Raw genomic sequence first — 23,870 nt, 5'->3', positions numbered from 1 at the left:
AAAAAATGCTTCAATTGCAAAGTATGTTAACTAAACATATATCCAGCGCAGAGAGTTGCTTGTTACAAGACTATGTAGACTTATGAACCTGCGAATTAAAATTATTACTATTAAGTTTATTTTGCTATGTTTATTTTATTATTATTAGAATTGTATTACAACATGAAAGCCTGAGTGTTCTTTCATGTCAGTTGAGAGGAAAAAAAAAAAAAAAACACATATATGTGAAAATATCTTGCTGACCATTTTGGTCAAAAGACTCATTAAGAAAAAGATGACTTATTTTAAAATGCTCATTGGTCAAACAAGACTGAGTCTGTTAGAATGTCTGCCCGCATTCGCGGTTGCAGAAAGATAACAAAGATGACTCAAAGGCGACTTATTTAGGTAAGCTATCGCACTGGAAAAACCAAACTGCAAAAATAGCTCACTTACAAACAAACATCATTGGTTGCCAAAGTTAGTAAAAAAAAGGGGGTCCGCCCATTTTTGCGGCTGCCGGGATACCTCTAATACCTTCTTGCACATTTTAACTATTTATTTAAAGCTTGAAACCTTATCAGTCGATAAGTATCTTGGGTAGAAGAAAAAAAAATACATATAAACACAACTGTAAATAACTTTACAAGAAATTTAACAATCACAAGCAATCTGCCAGCTTTCACGGCAACAGAGAAAGCATTCTCAGTAAATCAGCTCGTAAACAAAAAAATGTTGTTACTTCTTAATAAAGAAGGCAGTTTATGCTGAAAGCGTTCATCGTATTTTATTTGTTTTATCAATAAAAGCTCATTTTCTTCTTAATCAAGTGGAACTTGCTCATTCTCTGCTGTGGTGATGTCTACAAGATTTTGCTTCTTCTGTTTTTCCAGCCTGAGATGCTTCAGTGTGAGTGGGATATATATTTTCATATCACTGACATCCTGGTCACCAATTTTCCACTCCAGGTAAGTAACTGCTTGGCCAACCTGAAAAATAAAACCGAAGCAAAGTAAACCCCCCTATGCGGGGGGCTGTGCCCCACATACCACCATAACTAAATATACCAACTCCAAGGTTGCACTACCATGGGAGTAATTGGCAAAGTTCAACATGGTGGCCAAGTGGTTACTTACCTGGAGTGGAAAGTCAGTGTTCATAGGTTCATAGGTGTGTACTAGGTTAATGGCCCTGGAGCTTATATAAGCCTAGCCCAAGAAGATTCCCTGGCATCATGCTGCCCAAAGTTAGTTCCCTGTGCCCCTGTGAAGCAAGGCCACTGAAGTTATCCTGAGGTGAGCTTCCTATTGCCCACCCACTCATCAAGATTTTTCTTTAAGAGGGCCAGTGAAGTACTCTGCTTGACGTGAATGGGAAGTTTGTTCCAGAGTATGGGAAGTCTCTGGGCTAGGAACCTGTCCCTCCAGCATGTTCTGTTTAGTGTGGTAATGAGGTTAAGGTCCCTGAAGCATGTGGCATGGAGGGATTGGGATTTCTTTAGGTGTAGCATATCTAGCAGCTCTGGGTCAGACATGGCTTTGTAGGTCAAGCAGAGATCACCTCTAAGTAGGCGATAAGAGACAGAGTATAGCTGGAGTTTTTTGAGTCTGTCCATATAGGGCATGTGTCTAAGGCCTAAGATCCTCTTAGTGAGGTATTTTTGTGGCCTTTCCAGTTGTTGCAGGTATCTAGTGAGTTACATACCAAATGAGGTGTTTTATTCTATAATAGGTCTAATGAGGACAAGTAGAGATGGATTATGACCTCCTTCTTCCTGGATGAGAAACCTTTTGTAATGAGATGTGCCACATAGAAGAACTTTCTGACTACAGTGGCAATGTGGTTATCAAAGGAGAGATTGCTGTCAACCTGTGTCCCCAGGTCTCTTATCACACCTTCAGTGTTTAGTTGACTACCACCTATGTGGTAGTTCATGAGCACAGAATTTTTCCCAAATGGAATGACAATGCACTTTCTGGCATTGAGCTTAAGGCCATGGTTCTGGCACCAGTCAATGGTGTCAGTGAGGCCTTTTTGTAGAATGCCCACATCAGTTGGAGAATCAATAATGGCTCCCAGTTTGTAATCATCTGCAAACTTGGTCAGCCAGAGTCCCTTTGTGTTGTTTTGAACTTCAGACCAATCCCTGTGGGACACCACTTGTAACTGGTCTGTAATCAGATTTGGAGTCTGCTACTTTCACAGTGTGGGGTCTATCAGTGAGCCAGTTGGCAACCCATCTTATTACATAGGGGTTTATTCCTAGTTTAGTGAGTCTATCTATGATTCCTGAGTGAGGGATGGTGTTGAAGTCCTTGGCAAGATCGAGGTAGGCTGTGTGAACTACCTTGCTCTCATACATAGCTCTGGTGACAGACTCAAAGAAGTCTGTCAGGTTGAGTAGGCATGATCTACCTTTCACAAACCCATACTGCATGGGGTCCTGAGTTTGGAGATTCCCTATGTCCTTATTTATAAGGTCCATGATGATGTGCTCCATAGCCTTACATATCAGACTTATCAGGCTAATGGGGCAGTACTTCCCAGGGTCTGTAGTTGCTTCTTCTTTGTGGAGTGGGATGACCGTAGCAGTGCACCATTTGGTAGGAACAAAGCCTGAAATGAGGCTGTGATTGAACAGGGTACTCAGGTGTGGTGCCAGTTTACTTTGTAATTCAGGTCCTATGGAAGCTGTATTCTTGGCTTTGGACAGTGAGGTTTTTACCTGTGTAGCCGTGATAATAGGGACTTGGCATTTCTCAGGTATTTTGATAGGCCCTTTAGGAATGAAAAGGGGGTAAAATTTGCAATGAACCTGTCAGCCAATATGTATGCTTCAATAATTGGCTTAAATTCTGGTGTCATTCAAAGGGGATCCAATGTCTGTCTGCCTGGGATGACATGCTGGACAAGCCACGCTGCTTCGCAAGGGACGGCTTGCACCTGTCACCCCTAGGCTTCCGGATATTGGCAAAGGCTCTTGCCACCCCCATAGTGCCTTTTTTAGGCAAGGCTCAAATTCTAAACCTACCACCCTAGAACACAAAAAATTAAAAAAACTAAGGGTAATGCTGCTCAATGCCAGAAGTCTCAATCTCAAGATGCACGCACTCGAGGCCCTTCTCAGTATGGAGAACATCGATGTCTGTGCTGTGACAGAAACCTGGTTCAAGGCTCCTGAGAGCACCCCAGCACTAGCAGGTTTCACCTCATATCATGCGTTCCGGCCCCAAAATCCGGACAACACCAAGAAAGGAGGGGGGGTGTCCATATTCATAAAGGACACCCACACCTCAAGGTTGGTGGCAATGCACGATGCAATTAACCATAGGCAAGACTGCTCTGCAATTTGTATAATGTTACAGGCCACCCTCTCAAACTCAGGAACCTCACATGGCCTTCCTGAAAACAATGGAGGGGATAAATGTATCTCCAAACACCATCATACTAGGTGACTTCAACTACCCTAATATAGACTGGGAACACTACTCAAGCCCAAACACTCTAGCCCAAAGGTTCCTGGAGTTCATAAACTCAAATGCCATGGAACAACTAGTCACCATCCCCACAAGAGGAGAAAACATACTTGATCTCATCATCACGAACATGGGATCACAATGTTCAACACCGGAAGTATACCCCTCACTGGTGAGATCAGATCATAAACTAATCTCGCTGGAGGTTCTCATCCCACCCCCACCTGAAACAAAAAAGACCACAGTGAAAAACTTCTCAAAAGCCGACTTCACACTTCTAAAAACTAGTGTGGTCTCCTTTAAGGCCCCTGAGCCAGTGGTAAACATTACTCAAACCGCTGAATCACTTACAAATGCCTTCTACCAGCACCTACAGGACTGCATGGATCAGGCAATCCCAAACAAAACTAAGACTCTTTGTACCAAAGGCAAGCGTCCAGTCTGGTGGACCCCAGCCATAAACAAGCTCTACAACAAAAGGAGGAAGCTACTACAAGATAGAGCAAAATCCTTGAAAGGTAAGACACCCTTGAGTAAGTAAAAGTAAAAAACTAAGATCTCTCATAAAATCATCCAAGGCAAATTTTGAGAGAAAAATCGCCAAGGATTCAAAAGACAATCATAAGGCCTTCTTTAGCTATGTTAGAAACCTAGGAGGAAACTCCCAGATATGCTCAGAATTAGTTCAAAATGATGTGAAGATTACTGAACCTACACACATTGCCAACATACTGGCTGACAGGTTCAGTGCAAACTTCTCCCCCCCCTTCCCCCCAAAAGGAGAGATATCTATACCAGAGGATTGTAGCCCCCCAAACATCTCCAACGCCCAGGTGAGAACTGCTCTCTCCAAAGCAAAAAACACAGCATCCATGGGACCGGATGGTGTCCCCGGCTGTGTGCTCCATGAACTCAATGAGGAATTAAACCCGCAGTTAGGACAGCTGTTTAATCTTAGCCTCACCTCAGGATACGTACCCAAGGAGTGGCGCACGGCTACTGTGGTCCCACTTCACAAGGGCGGTGCCTCCACCGACCCTGGAAATTACCGTCCCATTAGCTTGACAAGCCTTATCTGCAAAGCCATGGAGAGGATCATAATGGAACTCATAAATAAAGACATAGGGAACTTGCAGACTTTGGATCCAACCCAGTTTGGCTTTGTCAAAGGCAGATCATGCCTTTTAAACTTGGTTGACTTTTTCGAGACAGTCACCAAGGCCATTGATGAGAGAAAGGCAGTCCATACAGCCTACCTTGACCTGGCAAAGGCCTTCGACACAATACTCCACTCAGGTATCATCAAAAAACTCATCAGCTTGAATGTAAACCCATACATCACAAGATGGGTTGCAAACTGGCTAAGTGACAGAACCCACAGGGTCAGAGTTGCTGGAGCCATGTCAGACTCAAAGCCTGTCACAAGTGGTGTCCCACAGGGCTCAGTCCTGGGTTCACTCTTGTTCGGCATCTACTTTTCTGAAGTACAAGCAAACACAGGAGGGTTATGGCTGACAAAGTTTGCAGATGACTGCAAACTGGGCCATAGTCGAAAACACATCTGACACAGATATCCTTCAGAAGGGCCTCACAGAAACGGATAACTGGTGCCAGAGCCATGGCCTAAAGTCAAATGCCAAGAAATGCATAGTCATACCCTTCGGGAAAAACAAGGTTACCCCTAGCTACCATATAGGTGGCAATCCACTGAGCACAGAAGAAGTCATCAGGGATCTGGGGACCCAGGTTGACAGTAGCCTTCGTTTGACACTCATGTTGCTAAAGTAGTTAGGAAAACCTTCTACATTGCCCACCTGATCATGAAGGGATTCACATCTAGATCAAGGGAGGTCATCGCCCCTGTACTCATCACTCATTAGACCTATGATTGAGTACAATGCCCCATTCGGAATGTATCTGACCAGACACCTGCAGCATCTGGAAAGGCCCCAAAAGTTCCTCACCAAAAGGATAAAGGGTCTCAAAATATGTCTTATGCTGCCCGACTGAAAGAACTCCAGCTCTATTCAGTCTCATACCACTTGCTCAGAGGTGACCTGTGCCTGACATATAAGGCCATGTCAAACCCTGATTTGATGAATATGCTTCACCTCAAAAATCTAGATCCCTCAGAACCACAAGGCGGAGACTTAAACCTTGACACGGTTATTAATAGAACATGCTGGAGGGACAGATTCATCACCCAGAGACTCCCTATGCTGTGGAACAAAATCCCAGTACATGTGAGGCAGAGCACCTCGCTGGCCTTGTTCAAGAGGAATCTTGACCAATGGATGTGGGATCGCAGATATACCCCAGGGATTACTTCAGTGTCACTGCTTGACAGAGGCACAGCAAAATAATAGGCATAGTTTTATTCAAACTAAAGGGGTGGCGAAAGCCAAATAACTATGGGCTAGGCTTATAAATGCCCTTGGGCAGATAGCCTAGTATGAACCTATGAACCTATGAACCTATATGTATTGTCATTGTGCTGTAACTCAGAGCAGATCTGAGTATTGCCATGTAGATTCTTGACATAACTATAGAATGACTTGTGGTTGTCTTTAGAATACGCACCAATTTTGTTTTCATAGCTGGCTTTAGAGGATTTGATGATGGATCTCATTTTTTTGCAGAGGCTAACAAAGGAGTTTTTTCAATCTTGGGACTTCACCCTTTTCTGCAACAGTTTTTTCCTTCTGTTGTAGAGTTTGTTTATGGTAGGGGGGTCACCAGCTTGGCTTTCATTTTTTGGAGGAGAGCATCTTGGTTCTGTTTTGTATGGCCCGTTCCATGCACCTGTGTATGTGCTCATACATTGCATTGTTGTATGATTCTGCAGTCATGCACCTATTTTCCATTTGCATGGGTATCATGAAGATAGCCACCTCTGTTTTTAGAAGGCCAAAGTTGGCTTTGGAGAAGTTTTTTTTCAGTGGTTTCCTTTAGGGCGGGGTGAGGGTGGGATGTGGATATCCATGGTGATTAGCTTGTGGTCAGATCTGACCAGGGAGGAGTTGATTTCTGGTGTAGAGCAACAGTCACCCATGTTAGTAATGACCAGGTCAAGGATGTTTCTACCCCTGGTGGGGGTAAGAATGAGTTGCTCCAGGGCACTGGAATTAATGAATTCCAGAAAATGTTGAGCAAGTGTGTTGGTACATGAGTAATTTTCCCAGTTAATGGAGGGGTAGTTAAAGTCTCCCAGTATAAGGGTATTGGGTTGCACCCTAATATTTTCCAGTGTGTTTAGGAATGTGGAATGGGAGTCTTGGGACATGGTGAGGGATCTATAGTAGGCTACAACCTGGATTGCAGTTTTAACCAGTGTTAGTTGTACCTGAAGTATCTCTGATGCATTATGTTAGGCTACTAATCTGGAGATATGCATATCTTTTATGAATATGGAGACACCATCACCTTTAGTGCTTCGGTCCAGGTTTAGGGGCCGAAAGGTGTGGTATGAATTATAGACTGGTTGTGCTGGGGTACTCTCTGGAGCCTTGAACCAGGTCTCAGTCACTGCAGAAATATCGATGTTCTGCATTTTAAGGAGTGCTTCGAGCAAGTGCATTTTGAGATTTAGACTTCTAGTGTTGATTAGTGTAACCCTCAGATTTCGTTTGCTTTTAGCTGTTATGGTGGTAATTTTGTCTTTAGGACATTGCCTAAAAAATGCACTATAGGGTTGGCAAGAGCCTTGGCCAGTATCCAGAATCCCTGAGGTGACAGGTGCAGACCATCTCTGGTGAAGCATCGAGGTCTGTCAATCATGTCATCCCAGGCAGACAGATACTGGATCCACTTAGAATGACACCAGAAACTTAGCCATTTGTTGAAGTCAGTCATTTTTTGCTTGTACTGTGGTATCATTCTGGGTGACGGTAGGATGCTACTCAGAGCTAGGGTCATACCTGCCTGGGTTACAATATCAGGGAGCTCCTGTATGTCTCTTTTCATGTAGTCCAGGGAGGTACATATCAGGTCATTCACACCAACATGGACAATGTCAGTCATATTTGTAAGTGTTGTGGAGTGACATAAGTGTGTGCGTTATGTGGCAGATCCTGGTACCCAACAGGCAGCTGACCGTAAATTTCTCCTTATTCAACCTAGTGAGTGGGACATCAGTGTACCTTACTATTGAGTCACCTATGACTAGTGTATTGCGTAAGGTGTTCCAGGATGTCGATCTTATGGGGTTGTTGGCCTTAGAGTCTCAGCATTACTTTAAATCAGGTAAGTGGTGTTTCGGTCTTGTGAAGTAGTGAACTAGACCTATATATATATATATATATATATATATATATATATATATATATATATATATAGAGAGAGAGAGAGAGTTACACTTCATAATCTCGAATTACTGAAATCCCTAATTTCAGTAACCTGAGACCATGAAGCCAAAAAAACAGAATGCTGAAAGTGCATAAGAGCGAATTCGAATATGTTGAATCCGCACTTATGCATTTCCAGTATGTTGCCTGTAGTGTTATGGTGCCTGAAGTTGCAGGTGAGTGAGTGTTTGTGTGTGCTTTTGTATGCTGTATGTGTGGGTAAGGGTAGGGAGGTGTAAGTATGAGTGTGAGTGTTGGATTTGTTGGTGTTTGTCTATGTGTGATGTGAGCGTGTGGAGGATGCCTTAGTGTGAGTTTTTTTTTATGTTGGTATATATAAGTAGGGGGGTGGAGGGCTTGCCCCCCACATGGGGGGGTGCCAGGGGGCTTGCCCCCTGCTTATTTGTAGTGTAGGGTTGTGTGGTTTGTGTGCTGTGGTTGGAATGGTGTGTGTGTTATGTGGTGTCTGGTGTATGTGTGTTCGGGATTGTGGGTTTCGGTATTGTGAATGGTTTGATTTTATAGACTCGGGTTACTGAAATTCAAGATTTCAGTAATTCGAGATTATGAAGTGAAACCATATATATATATATATATATATATATATATATATATATATATATATATGTCACCTCACAGCAAGAGGTTTTCCAGTTCGATTCTTAGCTGGGGTGCCTTCTGTGTGGAGTCTGCAAGTCCTCCCTGTGTTTGTGTGGGTTTCTTCCCACATTCCAAAGACATTCAGTAGGTTGATTGGACACTCTAAATTGGCCCTAGGTGTGAGTGTGTGGTGCACCCTCTGAGGAGGATTGGGCGTCAGGCTGGCAACCCAACCCTGTAAAACCTGTACCTGCTACAGAACTGAGTGCTGAAATCTGCTCATTACCTAATGGGAGTGAATCCAGGATCCAGCCTAGATTAGGTTCATAGGTTCATAGGTTCATACTAGGCTTTCTGCCCAAGGGCATTTATAAGCCTAGCCCAGAGTTTTGTAGCTTTCGCCACCCCTTTAGTTTGGAGAATACTATGCCCATTATTTTGCTGTGCCTCTGACAAGCAGTGACACTGAGATAATCCATTGGTCAAGATTTCTCTTAAACAAGGCCAGCGAGGTGCTCTGCCTCACATGTACCGGGATTTTGTTCCACGGCATAGGGAGTCTCTGGGTGATGAATCTGTCCCTCCAGCACATCCTATTAATAACTGTGTCAAAGTTTAAGTCTCCCGCCCTTGTAGTTCTGAGGGATCTAGATTTTTTGAGGTGAAGCATGTTCATCAATTCTGGGTTGGACATGGCCTTGTATGTCAGGCACAGGTCACCTCTGAGCAGACGGTAAGCGACTGAATAGAGCTGGAGTTCCTTCAGTCGGGCAGCATAGGACATATTATTGAGACCCTTTATCCTTTTGGTGAGGAACTTTTGGGGCCTTTCCAGTTGCTGCAGGTGCCGTGTCAGATACATTCCGAATGGGGCATTGTACTCAATCATTGGTCTGATGAGTGATGAGTACACGGGGACGATGACCTCCCTTTATCTAGATGTGAATCCCTTCATGATCAGGTGGGCAATGTAGAAGGTCTTCCTAACTACTTTGGCAACGTGAGTGTCAAACAAAAGGTTACTGTCAACCTGGGTCCCCAGATCCCTGATAACCTCTTCTGTGCTTAGTGGGTTGCCGCCTATATGGTAGCTAGGGGTAACCTTGTTTTTCCCGAAGGGTATGACTATGCATTTTTTGGCATTTAACTTTAGGCCATGGCTCTGGCACCAGTTATCCGTTTCTATAAGACCCTTCTGAAGGATATCTGTGTCAGATGTGTTCTCAACTATGGCGCCCAGTTTGCAGTCATCTGCAAATTTTGTCAGCCATAATCCTCCTGTGTTTGCTTGTACTTCTGAAAAGTAGATGCCGAACAGGAGTGGGCCCAGGACTGAGCCCTGTGGGACACCACTTGTGACAGGCTTTGAGTCTGACATGGCGCCAGCAACTCTGACCCTGTGGGTTCTGTCACTTAGCCAGTTTGCAACCCATCTTGTGACGTATGGGTTTACATTTAAGCTGATGAGTTTTTCAATGATAACTGAGTGGGGTATTGTGTCGAAAGCCTTTGCCAGGTCAAGGTGGGCTGTGTGGACTGCCTTTCCCTCATCAATGGCCTTGGTGACTGTTTCGAAAAAGTCAACCAAGTTTAAAAGGCATGATCTGCCTTTGACAAAGCCAAACTGGGTCGGATTCAAAGTCTGCAAGTCCCCTATGTCTTTATTCATGAGTTCCATTATGATCCTCTCCATAGCTTTGCAGATCAGGCTTGTCAAGCTGATGGGACGGTAATTTCCAGGGTCAGTGGAGGCACCGCCTTTGTGAAGTGGGACCACAGTTGCCGTACGCCACTCCTTAGGCACGTATACTGAGGTGAGGCTAAGATTAAACAGCTGCCCTAACTGCGGGTTTAATTCCTCATTGAGTTCGTGGACCACACAACCGGGGACACCATCTGGTCCCATGGATGCTGTGTTTTTTGCCTTGGAGAGAGCAGTTCTCACCTGAGCGTTAGAGATGTTTGGGGGGCTACAATCCACTGGTATAGATATCTCACCTTTTGGGGGGGAGGGGGGGAGAAGTTTGCACTGAACCTGTCAGAGCCAGTATGTTGGCAATGTCTGTAGGTTCAGTAATTTTTACATCATTTTGAACTAATTCTGAGCATATCTGGGAGTTTCCTCCCAGGTTTCTAACATAGCTAAAGAAGGCCTTATGATTGTCTTTTGAGTCCTTAGCGACTTTTCTCTCAAAATTTGCCTTGGATGATTTTATGAGAGATCTTAGTTTTTTACTTATAATGATCAAAGGTGTTTTCCCTTTTAAGGATTATGCTCTATCTTGTAGTAGCTTCCTCCTTTTGTTGTAGAGCTTGTTTATGGCTGGGGTCCACCAGACTGGACGCTTGCCTTTGGTACAAAGAGTCTTTGTTTTGTTTGGGATTGCCTGATCCATGCAGTCCTGTAGGTGCTGGTAGAAGGCATTTGTAAGTGATTCAGCGGCTTGAGTAATGGTTTCCGCAGGCTCAGGGGCCTTAAAAGAGACCACACCAGTCTTTAGAAGTGTGAAGTCGGCTTTTGAGAAGTTCTTCACTGTGGTCTTTTTTATCTCAGCTGGAGGCGGGATGTGGACTTCCAGTGAGATTAGTTTATGGTCTGATCTCACCAGTGAGGGGTATACTTCCGGTGTTGAACATTGTGACCCCATGTTCGTGATGATGAGATCTAGTATGTTTTCTCCTCTTGTGGGAATGGTGACTAGTTGTTCCATGGCATTTGAGTTTATGAACTCTAGGAACCTTTGGGCTAGAGTGTTGGGGCTTGAGTAGTGATCCCAGTCTATATTCGGGTAGTTGAAGTCACCTAGTATGATGGTGTTTGGAGATACATTTATCCCCTCCAGTGTTTTCAGGAAAGCTATGTGAGGTTCCTGAGATTGAGAGGGTGGCCTGTAACATGCTACAAATTGCAGAGCAGTCTTGCCTATGGTTAATTGCACCTGGATGGTCTCCGATGCATCGTGCGTTGCCACCAACTTTGAGGTGTGGGTGTCCTTGATGAATATAGACACACACCCTCCTTTCTTGGTGTTGTCCAGATTTTGGGGCCGGAACCCATGATATGAGGTAAAACCTGATAGTGCCGGTGTGCTCTCGGGAGCCTTGAACCAGGTTTCAGTCATAGCACAGACATCGATGTTCTCCATACTGAGAAGGGCCTCGAGTGCGTGCATCTTGAGGTTGAGACTTCTGGCACTGAGCAGCATTACCCTTAGTTTTTTTCCTTTTTTGTGTTCTAGGGTGGTATATATATATATATATATATATATATATATATATATGTGTGTGTGTGTGTGTGTGTGTGTGTGTGTGTGTGTGTGTGTGTGTGTGTGTGCGTGCGTGTGTGTATATCTATATAGAGATATATATATATATATATATACATATACATATATATATATATATATTTATATATATATATATATATATATATATAGATAGATATTACATATATATATATATATATATATATATATATACATATATATATATATATATATATATATATATATAGATATATACATATATATATATATATATATATATATATATATAGATATATATAGATATACATACATATATACATATATGTGTGTGTGTGTGTGTGTGCGCACCCACGTGTGTATATTAGTGGAGTTACCAAATAGAGTGTCGAATGAAAAAGAGCTTAACCCAGTTGTGTTTGATTAACAATGTGTAATAAATAAATGCCTAAAATAAAATATAACTTTCTGACTTGAAGAAAGGAAAGGAAACGTAAATGCATGAACTTTGTGTTTTTCCTCGTGCTGTGAGATCCAAATGTAAAAAGATGTAGAAAATGTGAAAAAATTCAAAGAGTGAGGTTAAACTAAGATAACTTTTATTTAGCCTAAATATATTTTCTGTGTGTCTACTGGTTTTGCTTGTTTAGACAAAACAAACAATATGCTTCCAGACTACTTTTGAAGAACTCAGATATTTGGTGGCGTCAACATTTAGGATTTGTTTGCCATCCACATGCTTTATTAAGGGTTTACATATGCAGCTGAGATGACTTGACTAGAGCACCTCATGGTATTATGGAGATCTGAAGGAGCTCAGTCTGTTGGTGTGGTGGTAGGACATCAGACAACAACAGAGCTTGGAGTAGGAGGGCCAGTGTTATAGTGGTGCAATCAGGAGGTCGGTGGCCTGTCTGCTCCTTTGAGATTAAGGAGTATGTGTACCTCCTTCCTACAGAAAAATCCCTGGTGGAAACCAAAAGCTAGTCCATAAAAATGAATGAGTTGAGGCACTGGTTGTTGGCAGCATGCCTAAGTCAGATCCAACGTGCCTGATGGAGCACTTAAAAAGCATTGCGTGCACCTTATGCTGATATATCATCCAGCCTTGGGAATTAGTGCAACACAAACATTCTGCCTATCATTAGTGATGAGTACCCACCAACTGACCCTACTGCTCACCACAATATCCTCATAAGATAGTCACTCATGAAACTACTCCCCTTTGGAAAGATGCATATGATGCCATACTTCAAAAAGTCAAACTGTGTTTATTCTAGGAGACTTTAACATTAACCTTCTCAGTCCCATAAAACTATCTGCCCTTGATCTCATATGACTACCTCACAAACTTCAATTTGACACTAGTGCAGATGTGATAATTGATCAACAACCCCCCAAATTATATCTCATCTGTCATTTTCCCTCAGCCCACTATATGTGACAATTGTACCATATTTCATTCTCTTTGCTTATCTCATTTAGAACCTCACCTCCAAATGTATCTGTTTCCATCCCAAGAGTAATAATATTACTGCTCTAAACAAAGACAGAAACACAGCAGATACATCGCTTTCTATTGATACCTTCATGGCCAGTTTTCTGCTTCATAAATAAACATTTCTCAAAAGTAACAAGACTATTTAAAGCAATTAACAATTAGTGGATCACCAAACAATTACTTACATTTTTCAAACTAATAGTTGAAGCTAGGAAGACATGAAAACAGTCTGCAACATTGGAAAACAAGAGATCCACACTATATAGAAATGTAGCATAGAATGGCAGTAGATGACATACAGGCAATGGACATATTGAACTTTCAAAAAAAACATCTATTTAACAAACTTAAACACTTCTGAAACCTAATAAACTAATTTGCATGCAGAACACCCTGTAGAAACACACAAAGAATCAAAAGTCTCTTCACCGTTTCTCCACAAGTACCTTAGCCTTACTATTTTCCCAGCTGCCCACTCTCCATTCCTCAGACCGTAACCAATGCACCCAGGAACCACCCTCATTCACTCCTCTCTTTTACTTTAAAGTTATCACATCAGAACATATTGAAACTGTATTTGACAAAATGCCACAGGATGCTCCCCCGGCTTGAATGCCTGGTTTATAACCCTTCACAAGGAACACTTCCTTCGGTCTCCTACATTCCCTTAAAATACTCTACAACCATTGCCTCTGCCAGAATAACATGCCCATTTCATGTAATACTTGTTCCAAAAAGTCCCAAACTCATCTCATTGAAAGACGTCTCCAACTCTAGGTACAATGTTTGAAAATAAAGTGTACTCATTACTCTTCCACCATTCATAATCCACTAGGATATTATCCAAAAATCAATATGGCACCTAGGCAAGCGGAAGAACCCAGACTGTTCTTTTTGCACTAACTGGTGATATCCCATTGAACATAGACAAATGCAGTTGTACTGCTTCTGTTTTCATTGATGTTACCAGCAGTTTTACTTGGCAAAGCAAACCCTACTCATTCATTGCATTGTCAACGTGGGAATGACTAACCAAACCCACTCCAGCTTTAAAGGTTTTCTATAAGATAAAATATTCAATGTCATTGTTGGTGACATCAACTCCAGCACTGTAACACTAATTAAAGATGTTCCATAAGGCTTAGTCCTCTTTCTCATATCATTTTCAGCTGATCTACCAGTTGTACTTTATACCGATGATATGGTGATATCTTCTTCTTCTTCTTTTGGCTGCTCCCGTTAGGGGTCGCCACAGCAGATCAACTGTTTCCATTTCTTCCTGTCCTCTGCATCTTGCTCTGTCACACCAACCACCTGCACGTCCTCTCTGCCTTCAGGCATGCCTTCCACCTCTTGATATACTGAACCATATACTCCCACTATACTGATAATATGGTGACGTACAGAACCATTTACTACCAGTATACTGATGACATGGTGATATACAATACCATTTACTCCCAGTATATGATGATATGGTGATATACAGAACCACTTTTTCCCAGTATACTGATGATATGGTGATGTACAGAAAGTTTTACCTTTTGTTATTTATACCCCCTCACTAAAAAGGCTTTCCTATAAATAACAAAAGGTAAAACTTTTTCGAAATGTCATTTTACAGGTGAACACACGATGGTGCTAAAGCTTTTTATTCTCTGTTTTTATGAATACTATATATACATATTCTTTAAACTATATTTTTTATACATACATATTTTTTATCATTCTAAATATTCTTTTATTTATGTTTTAATAGAAGAATGTAGGTATTTCATGTTGAAAAATCATTATTTATTAAATCGATTTACTTAGGTTTAGGCATGTTTTTAAGTAAAAACTGTTTACTGTGATTCCTTAAATGTCAATTAAATATGTTAAATAGAATGCAATGATTGGTTTTAGGGCAATTTGAATTGGTTTAAGTAGCCTGTTAATTTATTTCACTCTACATCTGATGAAGTTTTTAAATGAAAACGTATGTGTTTAACATTTATGGTGGTTTGATCAATAACTAAGTGTGGTATTTCAACAGTTTGTGAGCATTCATACTGAGCTTCGTGGTGCATCAAAGATATTCATTTGACTGTCTGGGAGCTTTATTGTACGTCATCGGGTTCTATTTTCGTGGATATACAGTACCATTTACTCCCAGTATACTGATGATATGCCGTACCATTTACTCCCAGTATACTGATGATATGGTGATATACAGACTCACTTACTCCCAGTATACTGATGATATGGTGATATTGCATACCACTTACTCCCAGTATACTGATAATATGGTGATATACAGACTCACTTACTCCCAGTATACTGTTGATATGGTAATATACCAAACCATTTACTCATAGTACACTGATGATATGGTGATATACAGACTCACTTACTCCCAGTATACTGATGATATGGTAATATACCAAACCATTTACTCATAGTATACTGATGATATGGTGATATACAGACTCATTTACTCCCAGTATACTGATGATATGGTAATATACCAAACCATTTACTCATAGTATACTGATGATATGGTGATATACAGACTCACTTACTCCCAGTATACTGATTATATGGTAATATACCAAACCATTTACTCATAGTATACTGATGATATGGTGATATACAGACTCACTTACTCCCAGTATACTGATTAAATGATAATATACCAAACCATTTACTCATGGTATACTGATGATATGGTCATATACAGACTCACTTACTCCCAGTATACTGATGATACGGTAATATACCAAACCATTTACTCATAGTATACTGATGATATGGTGATATACAGACTCACTTACTCCCAGTATACTGATGATATGGTAATATACCGAACCATTTACTCATAGCATACTGATGATATGGTGATATGCAGACTCACTTACTCCCAGTATACTGATAATATGGTAATATACCAAACCATTTACTCATAGTATACTGATGATATGGTGATATACAGACTCACTTACTCCCAGTATACTGATGATATGGTAATATACCGAACCATTTACTCATAGTATACTGATGATATGGTGAGAACCACGTACTCCCTGTCACAGTCAAAAACAACTTGACACTGCAGGAGCAAGAGAAGGAGGGGTGGCAAAGAGCAGCTTTGTCAGCTCAGCCAGTAAGCGAGGGTGGAAGGGGTGTTTGTCCATGACTAAGACACATCTCCTGTGATGTGGATTTGCCATAATCACAAGACAGATCACCAGTAAAACTACAACATTTGAGGTGGGTCCAGAATTAGCTGACATTAAGTATAGTGATGCACATATATGCCATATTTAACCTAAAAATAGTCTTTAGTGATCAGCGTTCTACTCTGGTTTCATAAATTCATATTAATTAAATAAAATACAAGGCCTTACTCCAAAAGTGCAATATAAAGGAACTATGGAAGCTAACTGAGACTGAAAAATGGGGTCATTGCTGACATGTTACACATTATGGTCTGACAATGCAGATCAAAAATAAAACCACACACACACACACACACACACACACACACACACACACACACACACACACACACACACACACACACACTGTATCATGTGCAATATACACGCGTGTGTGTGTGTGTGTATGTGTGTGTAATAAGATATAGATATATCTATATATCTAATATGCATGTATCTATCTATATATTTATTTATATAAATTAAGAAGAAGTTTTGACATAGCACTGCTTTTTGCATCAACAAGCAATCTATTCCTCTTCTCCAAAGCTACTACGTGTGGAAATGTTCCCTTTTGTTACCTTGTGCCTACAGTGATTAAAGAGTTAGGCAGTTGCTTTGGATGTGAACAGTAATCTTCAGAACGAGTTCATATGTGGTATGGGATGTTTCTGTAGGAGATATGCTGATGATACTGCTGCCTGTTAGCCTTTATGCAATGTGATGGTTTTCTCTTGCTCTCTGCTCTTGTTAAATTTCACACAATGCCAACCTTAAGCATAGGCGAACTGACCATTGTACTTTCCATACTGTCAGCGGTGCACTCTCTCTCTCTCCATTTAATTTTTTGTATATATTTGTAATTGAAACCCTCCTTGAGATAGTTTTGTCTAATAATTTTTTTTTTAATGGGCAATTATTTTTACAAAAAACAGGAATTGCGATGGGATTGCCCTGTGGTAGCAGCTTTGTTAATTGTATCATGGATTATTGGGAGTGGATATTTTTATTTAACAACACCCTGTTCAACGATCATGTGGTTTGATATACTAGATACCAAGATGACATGTGTTTCATCTAGAAAGGTGAAGCTGCAATAATAGAATCTTTTATTGTAGCCATTACTGAACTAACAGATTTTTTTGGAATTCACCTTTCAAGTGGGGATGGATTCCATTAATTTTCTGGATGTAAACTTATCAAAGGACAGGGTTAACAGTAGATATAGAACCACCCTATACCAAAAACCCACCTATTCGAATGCATTTTTGCATTTTACAAGCAGCCATCCTTACCACCAGAAAAAGGCGGTTGTTAAAGGATAGGTGGTAAGGGCTGTCAGGACGGTCTCTGCTGTTAATGATTATATAATTGAATGTGATCTGTTAAAATCTATGTTCCTCAAGTGGGGCTATCCAGTAAGCTTTCTTGAACATATCTTTCAAGAAGTTAACACTAAGAGGATGTCAGGTTATTTCAGGCCAATAGTGCAAAAAGGATATGAAGAAGCAGAGAATGGAGCTATTGAAGAAGTAAGCTGGAAGAGGGCGGACCCAATTCAAAATTTAGGAGGTACCTTTCTTGTTACATACTCAATGGATTCTAAGAACATCAGGGATATTTTTATTAAGAATTGGGCTATAATCTTGGAAGATAATAGTCTAAACAAAATATTAGAGGCAACTCCATGTTTTACTTATAGGAGGGGACCAAAAATTAAATGTCTTTTAGACAAACAGAGGAAAGAATATAAACGTTTCTTTGGTATGGGAAAATGTGGATGTTGCCTACAATGTAAATTTATTAAAATGGGCAACAAACTCCAGATTAGGGACAAAACCTATACCATAGAAGACAAATTTAACTGTTACACTAAAGGGGTAGTTTACGTAGCTTTGTGTGAATTATGTGCATCATACTATATTGGTAAAACCAAAAGAAAAATTAAACAAATTATATACGAACACCAGTATAGTATGCACAAAAATATCACCATAAATGCGTTGGTAAAGCACATTTTAGATTACCCCACACATAAGTTCCAGTTTGCAGTGTTATAACAGGTTAAACATAATATGAGGGGAGGCCCATGGGAACTTAAACTAGAAGAATGTGAGCTTATGTCGCAAGTTTGCACATTTGCACACATACCACCAGGCCTTAATGAATATGCATCAATTAAGTGGTTATTAAAGCTTAAGGCACTTGCTAGGTAATTTTATAAGGCTGGTGGTATCTATTATTCTATTTATTTTTTAGCAAACTTGGATGGGGATTTGTTTTATGGTTTGTCTTTTTAATATAGTGTTTTACACTTTATGCGTATGTTTAAGTATGAGTCCACTTGGCTGAATCTTTTGGTCTTTTGATTTAGTAATAACTTAATATTTTATAGTAATTTAGCAATGATTTATAATTCTTAAATATCTGCACCAATAATTTTTCATCAATTTTAGTATTCTGCATCAACTATTTTTATAGCTATATATTGCACATATGTATATAAGTTTTAAAAATATACTTTTAATATACAAATATTTGTTGTACGTATATGTATTGTGGAAGGTCAAAAATCATTAACATAAATTATATATAAAGGCTTTTAATCAATGTTCATGATGAATAGGCTTTATTTAAATGAGCATTCATTTTAATTGTCTTAATTGGACTTAATTGGTGTTATAAAAGGAGTTGATTTGTTGTCTTGGATTTGTTTGAAGAAGCTGGAGCACTGACTCTGACGAAAGCGCCGCTTACAGTAAACGGTGTAGTGTGGTGTACCTACAGCCTGCTTGCCTATTTGTTGGTTTTACCAGTTTGTTTTGTTTTTGGAGTTTAATGTATATATTTGTTTGCTCTAAAAAATAAATAAATAAAGAAGGTGCCTCAGCTGAACAAAAATGCAGTACAGCTTATTTAATCCTTGAAATAAAGAAGTAAGAATGAATTTCTTTTTGATGCTCAAGATGTTTCTTCAGACCATCATTGGATTCAAAGTTGGAAAAAAAATCTCTAAAGTGCACCTCAGAGCATTTATAACCCCATGGCTTCTGTGTGCCTATCAGTCCCCCCCCCCAGCTTAATTTACGTATTACAAGGTAATCTTGGTCATTAAGGGTATGTTGAAGGGATGCAGAAAAAAGCAAACTTGAAGCATAAGACAGAATTTCTTTCTTTAATGTTGTTGTGTCTTTCAGCTTTTCCCGGTTAGGAGTCGCCACAGCGGATCTCCGGTCCGCTAATGATTGGCAGTAGATTTTTTATGTGCCAAGTTGCCAGCCCTGATGCACAACCTTCTACAAAGGTACACCCATTCACGCATGTCTCCACACAGAAGACGCTCTAGCTGAGAATCGAACAGGACAACGTCTTACTGTGAGGCGACAATGCTACCGCAGCACCACCACTGCAGTACATGGTTTTAATTCAGGCCATCCCTGATGACAAGATTGTTTACAAAACTCTAAAATGTATCTCTCAGCATCAAGAAAACTTGTGGCTTTTGGGGGTCCAGACCACCAGCTTATTACTGTAATTTTCACTGCACTTTTTACAGTGTTGTCTTGGTCAATTAGGATGTGGCGAAAGGAAAAATACAACCTTGAAGGGTAATATGAAATTTCTTTCTTTAATTGTATTTTGTTCAGGCAAAGTTGTTGAAAAAAACTCTAAAAATACATCTCACGGTATCTGGAAATCCAATGGCTTCTGGAGGCACAGTGGCCCTTACACTCCTGGCTTAATATAATAATTTCCAGTACAGTTATTACACTTTAGAATTGGTCAGTTAGGATGCCCTGAAAACATTGTCAAAACTTAAGATAGTGACCAAGAAAAAGAATGAACGAACATACCACCACACCCCCTAATACTTATATATACAAATGCTGAGATTGTACTACAGTGAAGGAAAAGAGTACATTTCCCGATTCCCACTATAGTGCAATCTCCACTCAATATGCTGAATTCACAACAATACCATTCATTGTTGTGCATTCAGCATGTTTTTTTTTCACACATACAAACCTGTGCAAACTTACTTTTGGATATTCAGCGTCTACATCACGTTATCGAAATCTTACTACATCGAATCACTAAAGGTCGACATCTAGTGATCGATGTAGTAAAACATTGAATAACTTTAAAACAAAAAAAACAAACAAAAATAAAAACTAACTAGTGTAGGCAGGGGGCAAGCCCTCCTGCACCCCCCTACACCCCCTACTTAAATATTCCAACTCTGAGACCACACTACATTGAGGTAAATGGAAATCTCCCCCTACGGAGATTTCCTTATACCTGCACGATGTTCTATGCTTTCCATGTTATGGCGTTGACAATATCAGCTTCGATATTGTCGGCTTTCGACATCGTGAAGTAGACCCGGATATTCATTGTCGCACACTTCAGCCAAGACATTTTGATGGTACACCAATTATACGGTGCTTCTCTTGGAAATTTCTACTATGAATTGGACAAGCACTGTGTCTATAGTGAATTACTAATTAGTAAAAAGGCAGTAGTTTCTGAGTTCTCACAAGCTATACACATACCTTTTGAGACAATTTCAGTCTTACTAAGTGGTTTGTTACACATCAGATGTTTGTATTGCTATTGCTTAAAAGCTTGTGAAATGTTATAACAGAACAGCTATTTTTTCTAGATATTTGTTGCTGATGAAAACTTTGTGTAGTCCATTTCAGTATATAACATAGAGGGTTACAATAGGGTCTCCAATGATAACTACGTTATGTGTTCGACACATGCATGCCAATAAATTTAACTCGAGTGAAGCTTCTGCGGTGAATCTTAACATCCGTATCGAGAACATATAATGACAGGCCATGATTGGTGAGACCCAATCATAACTCTTTGTAGTGCATAGAATCTTATCTACTCCATGTGCTATTAGTTACAAAAGAATAAAAGAAAAACAAAAAGGCAGTAAAGCACTTAGCGAAGGCTGTTATATAGACAGCAAGTAAGAAAAAAGTCAGGGACAGTTTTTAAATACTGCCCTAATTTAAATAAGTTGCTTACATACCATCTGTAAACTTCTGTGTACATAGGAAAAAAGATATTCAGGGACCAAAGAAATGTACCTTCCTTTATACGCAACAGTCACAGCACTTAGGGGGGTATGTAATAATTGTTATACACCTCTAAAAGTGCCGTTATGGTCTGATCTCATGCTGCAGTAGTATTTAACAGGTTTATCTTTTTTCTGATTTTGGAGCTTAATCATGGTTCTCTGTGAACTACAAACCATTTTCATAGTAGATTTAACAAAAATAATGTTTCTCAATCAAAGAGCAGTTGAATAAAACAAACAATAACCAAAAGAAACTTATTACACGGTAGTAATTCCAATAAATAGAAACCTAACAGATTTTGTAATAATTGAGAATGAATAGACATAAAGTACAGTATAATACAAAAAACTAACTTGATATGCAAACCATATATCTACCTGGTATCCTACGACTGAATTTGTAAGATTGCTTCTATTTACAATAGAAAAAGAAATTATACAATAGTCATTTGGAAGAATCACATGCCTTCTCCCAAATTATGAAGTTTCTCTGACAAGTTATAAGCCTTATGGTATCTTGTCATTGATAATTAGAATGTAGGAGTAAATGCAGCCTGCAATGAAGTCTATTCAGTAGTTAATATAATATTTAACTAAGTAGCTATTGCATATAAGTAGAGGATATGGGGGTGAAGGGGTGTCCCCCATTTAAATAATTTAAATATGTTCAGTGACTTTTGCAGTTTGCTTTTAGTTGTCCTTAATCACACTTAAATTTCCCTTTTTCTGGGACCTGCACTGTCATGTTTTGAATATTTAATAGGGCACCAGCTGAAATGAATCTACTTTCTTTAGATTGCTTCATGAAATGGGCACAGTATATTGGCCTTCAGAAGGATACTCTAGGGACTATAAAGTTGTCTCATTTGTAGATGTGCTCACACTTTAGGAGAAAATGTTTTGAGTGTAACTTCCTAACTCCATCTGGCTGAGCTGCAAGAGACTTCTTTTCCTGTTAGTGGAGAGTTGTAAAAATAGATACAAAGTCCTGAAGGTTAAGAAGGGGGAAAGAGGCCTGGAGTAAAGACAATGTCTTTATGCTAGTTAACCACTTTGCCAAGGCTACAGCGAGAGCTTGTCTTGCTCAGGAGCTTGTGAGAGGGGAATACACTTTTACACTCAGACACTGTCAGCCACACGTGTGTACAAACAGGAAGATGAAGATGGCACTGCATAGATCCTTGAAAAGGTCTCACTTGAAATATTCCCACCTGTTTTAGCGATCATATCATCTTGACCAAGGCAGAGTGAAGGCAATCTAAATGATGAATAAATATGGTGTACAAGCTGAACCAAGAGTCAAGAATCTCAGGGTTCATATTCTGGAAGGAAGAAACACAGTGAGACAATAGCGACCTTTAAGGGTCAGAACAGGAGACATTTGTGAGAGGTGAAAACGTGTTGGAAATGGAAACCATTAAAAGGGTGATTAACACTAGTTGTCCTAAAGCTAAGATAACTGTAATTAGTGGAAACTTTTAAATCTTGCAGTATGAAGGGAAGCTGGAACACTGGAGGATCTTAATAAACTGTGTACTCTGTTCAGGTTTTCTGGTTCTGCATGAGTGTGTGAGATAAAGAGCGCTTTATTAAATTATTCTGCTGAATTATGCTTGTATAAACAGTGTTGGACTTCTTCATTTCATTAGATTTCTGCATGGACAGCTCTGATCAGTATCCTTTGCTACATCTGTTCACATACTTCATTAATCAGCATGGGGAGAGGAAGGGTATTGTCTTCCCTGCATTTTGGCATTGGTGATACAGAATGAAAATGAATGCAAATAAAGATCACTACGGCTTACACTGGCATGCATGTGATTCCTTGGTGAATGTGCATGTATTAATCGTTACAGATTTTCAAACATTCAGAATATCCAGTTATTTGGAAAGGGGAAGGGTTTAAGCAGAACTCAGAATTTACTGCATCACCTTTCTCTCCTTTATGCGATTATAGTTGTCACAGCACCTTCCATGATACAGTAGATGGTCGTTGTGATTCGGCTTGTTCCCTCAGTCCTGCTGACACCATCCTGGTCACAACTCACTTGGGGCTCCTCCCTGCAAATCCCATCATGGCTTCCTGCTCGCACGGCACACAGCCAGACTTTTGCTCTCACAGCACAAGGTCTCATGGACACAGGACTCCCCTTATGCTTTCCAGGTACACCATGCACCTGCTGTGTTTTTAAGGAGTAGGCATTCAGATTGCCAGTATGTTTGTGACAGTAGGTCAAGGACTTGCCAAAAAAGATCCTCAGATTTCTAGAACACTCAGACAAGGATCAAATGTAGAACTGTTTACAGTGTATATAATGTTCATAGGCTAAGGGCTAGAATAGGTAACATTTGTAATAAAGTTACAGTTTTTTAGCAAATTAGTAGGAACTGAATACTTTATGAATATGAGTTTAATACC

General features: G+C 40.0%; 1 protein-coding gene across 1 annotated transcript in view; it reads left to right on the top strand.

Annotated features, from left to right (window-relative positions):
- Positions 1-23,643, top strand: part of KIAA1549L (KIAA1549 like) — a 1,927,305-nt gene extending 1,903,662 nt beyond the window's left edge. Inside the window, exon 20 of the mRNA XM_044059234.1 lies at positions 23,409-23,643. Within this exon, the coding sequence (XP_043915169.1) occupies positions 23,409-23,643 (235 nt within the window). The remainder of the gene's footprint in view (positions 1-23,408) is intronic.
- Positions 23,644-23,870: the final 227 nt, after the last annotated feature.

Source organism: Protopterus annectens, chromosome 17.part0 (genome assembly GCF_019279795.1).
Source record: "Protopterus annectens isolate FY-2018-M chromosome 17.part0, PAN1.0, whole genome shotgun sequence".
NCBI classification, from domain to species: domain Eukaryota; kingdom Metazoa; phylum Chordata; order Ceratodontiformes; family Protopteridae; genus Protopterus; species Protopterus annectens.
This window is presented reverse-complemented; position numbering and strand designations above follow the sequence as displayed.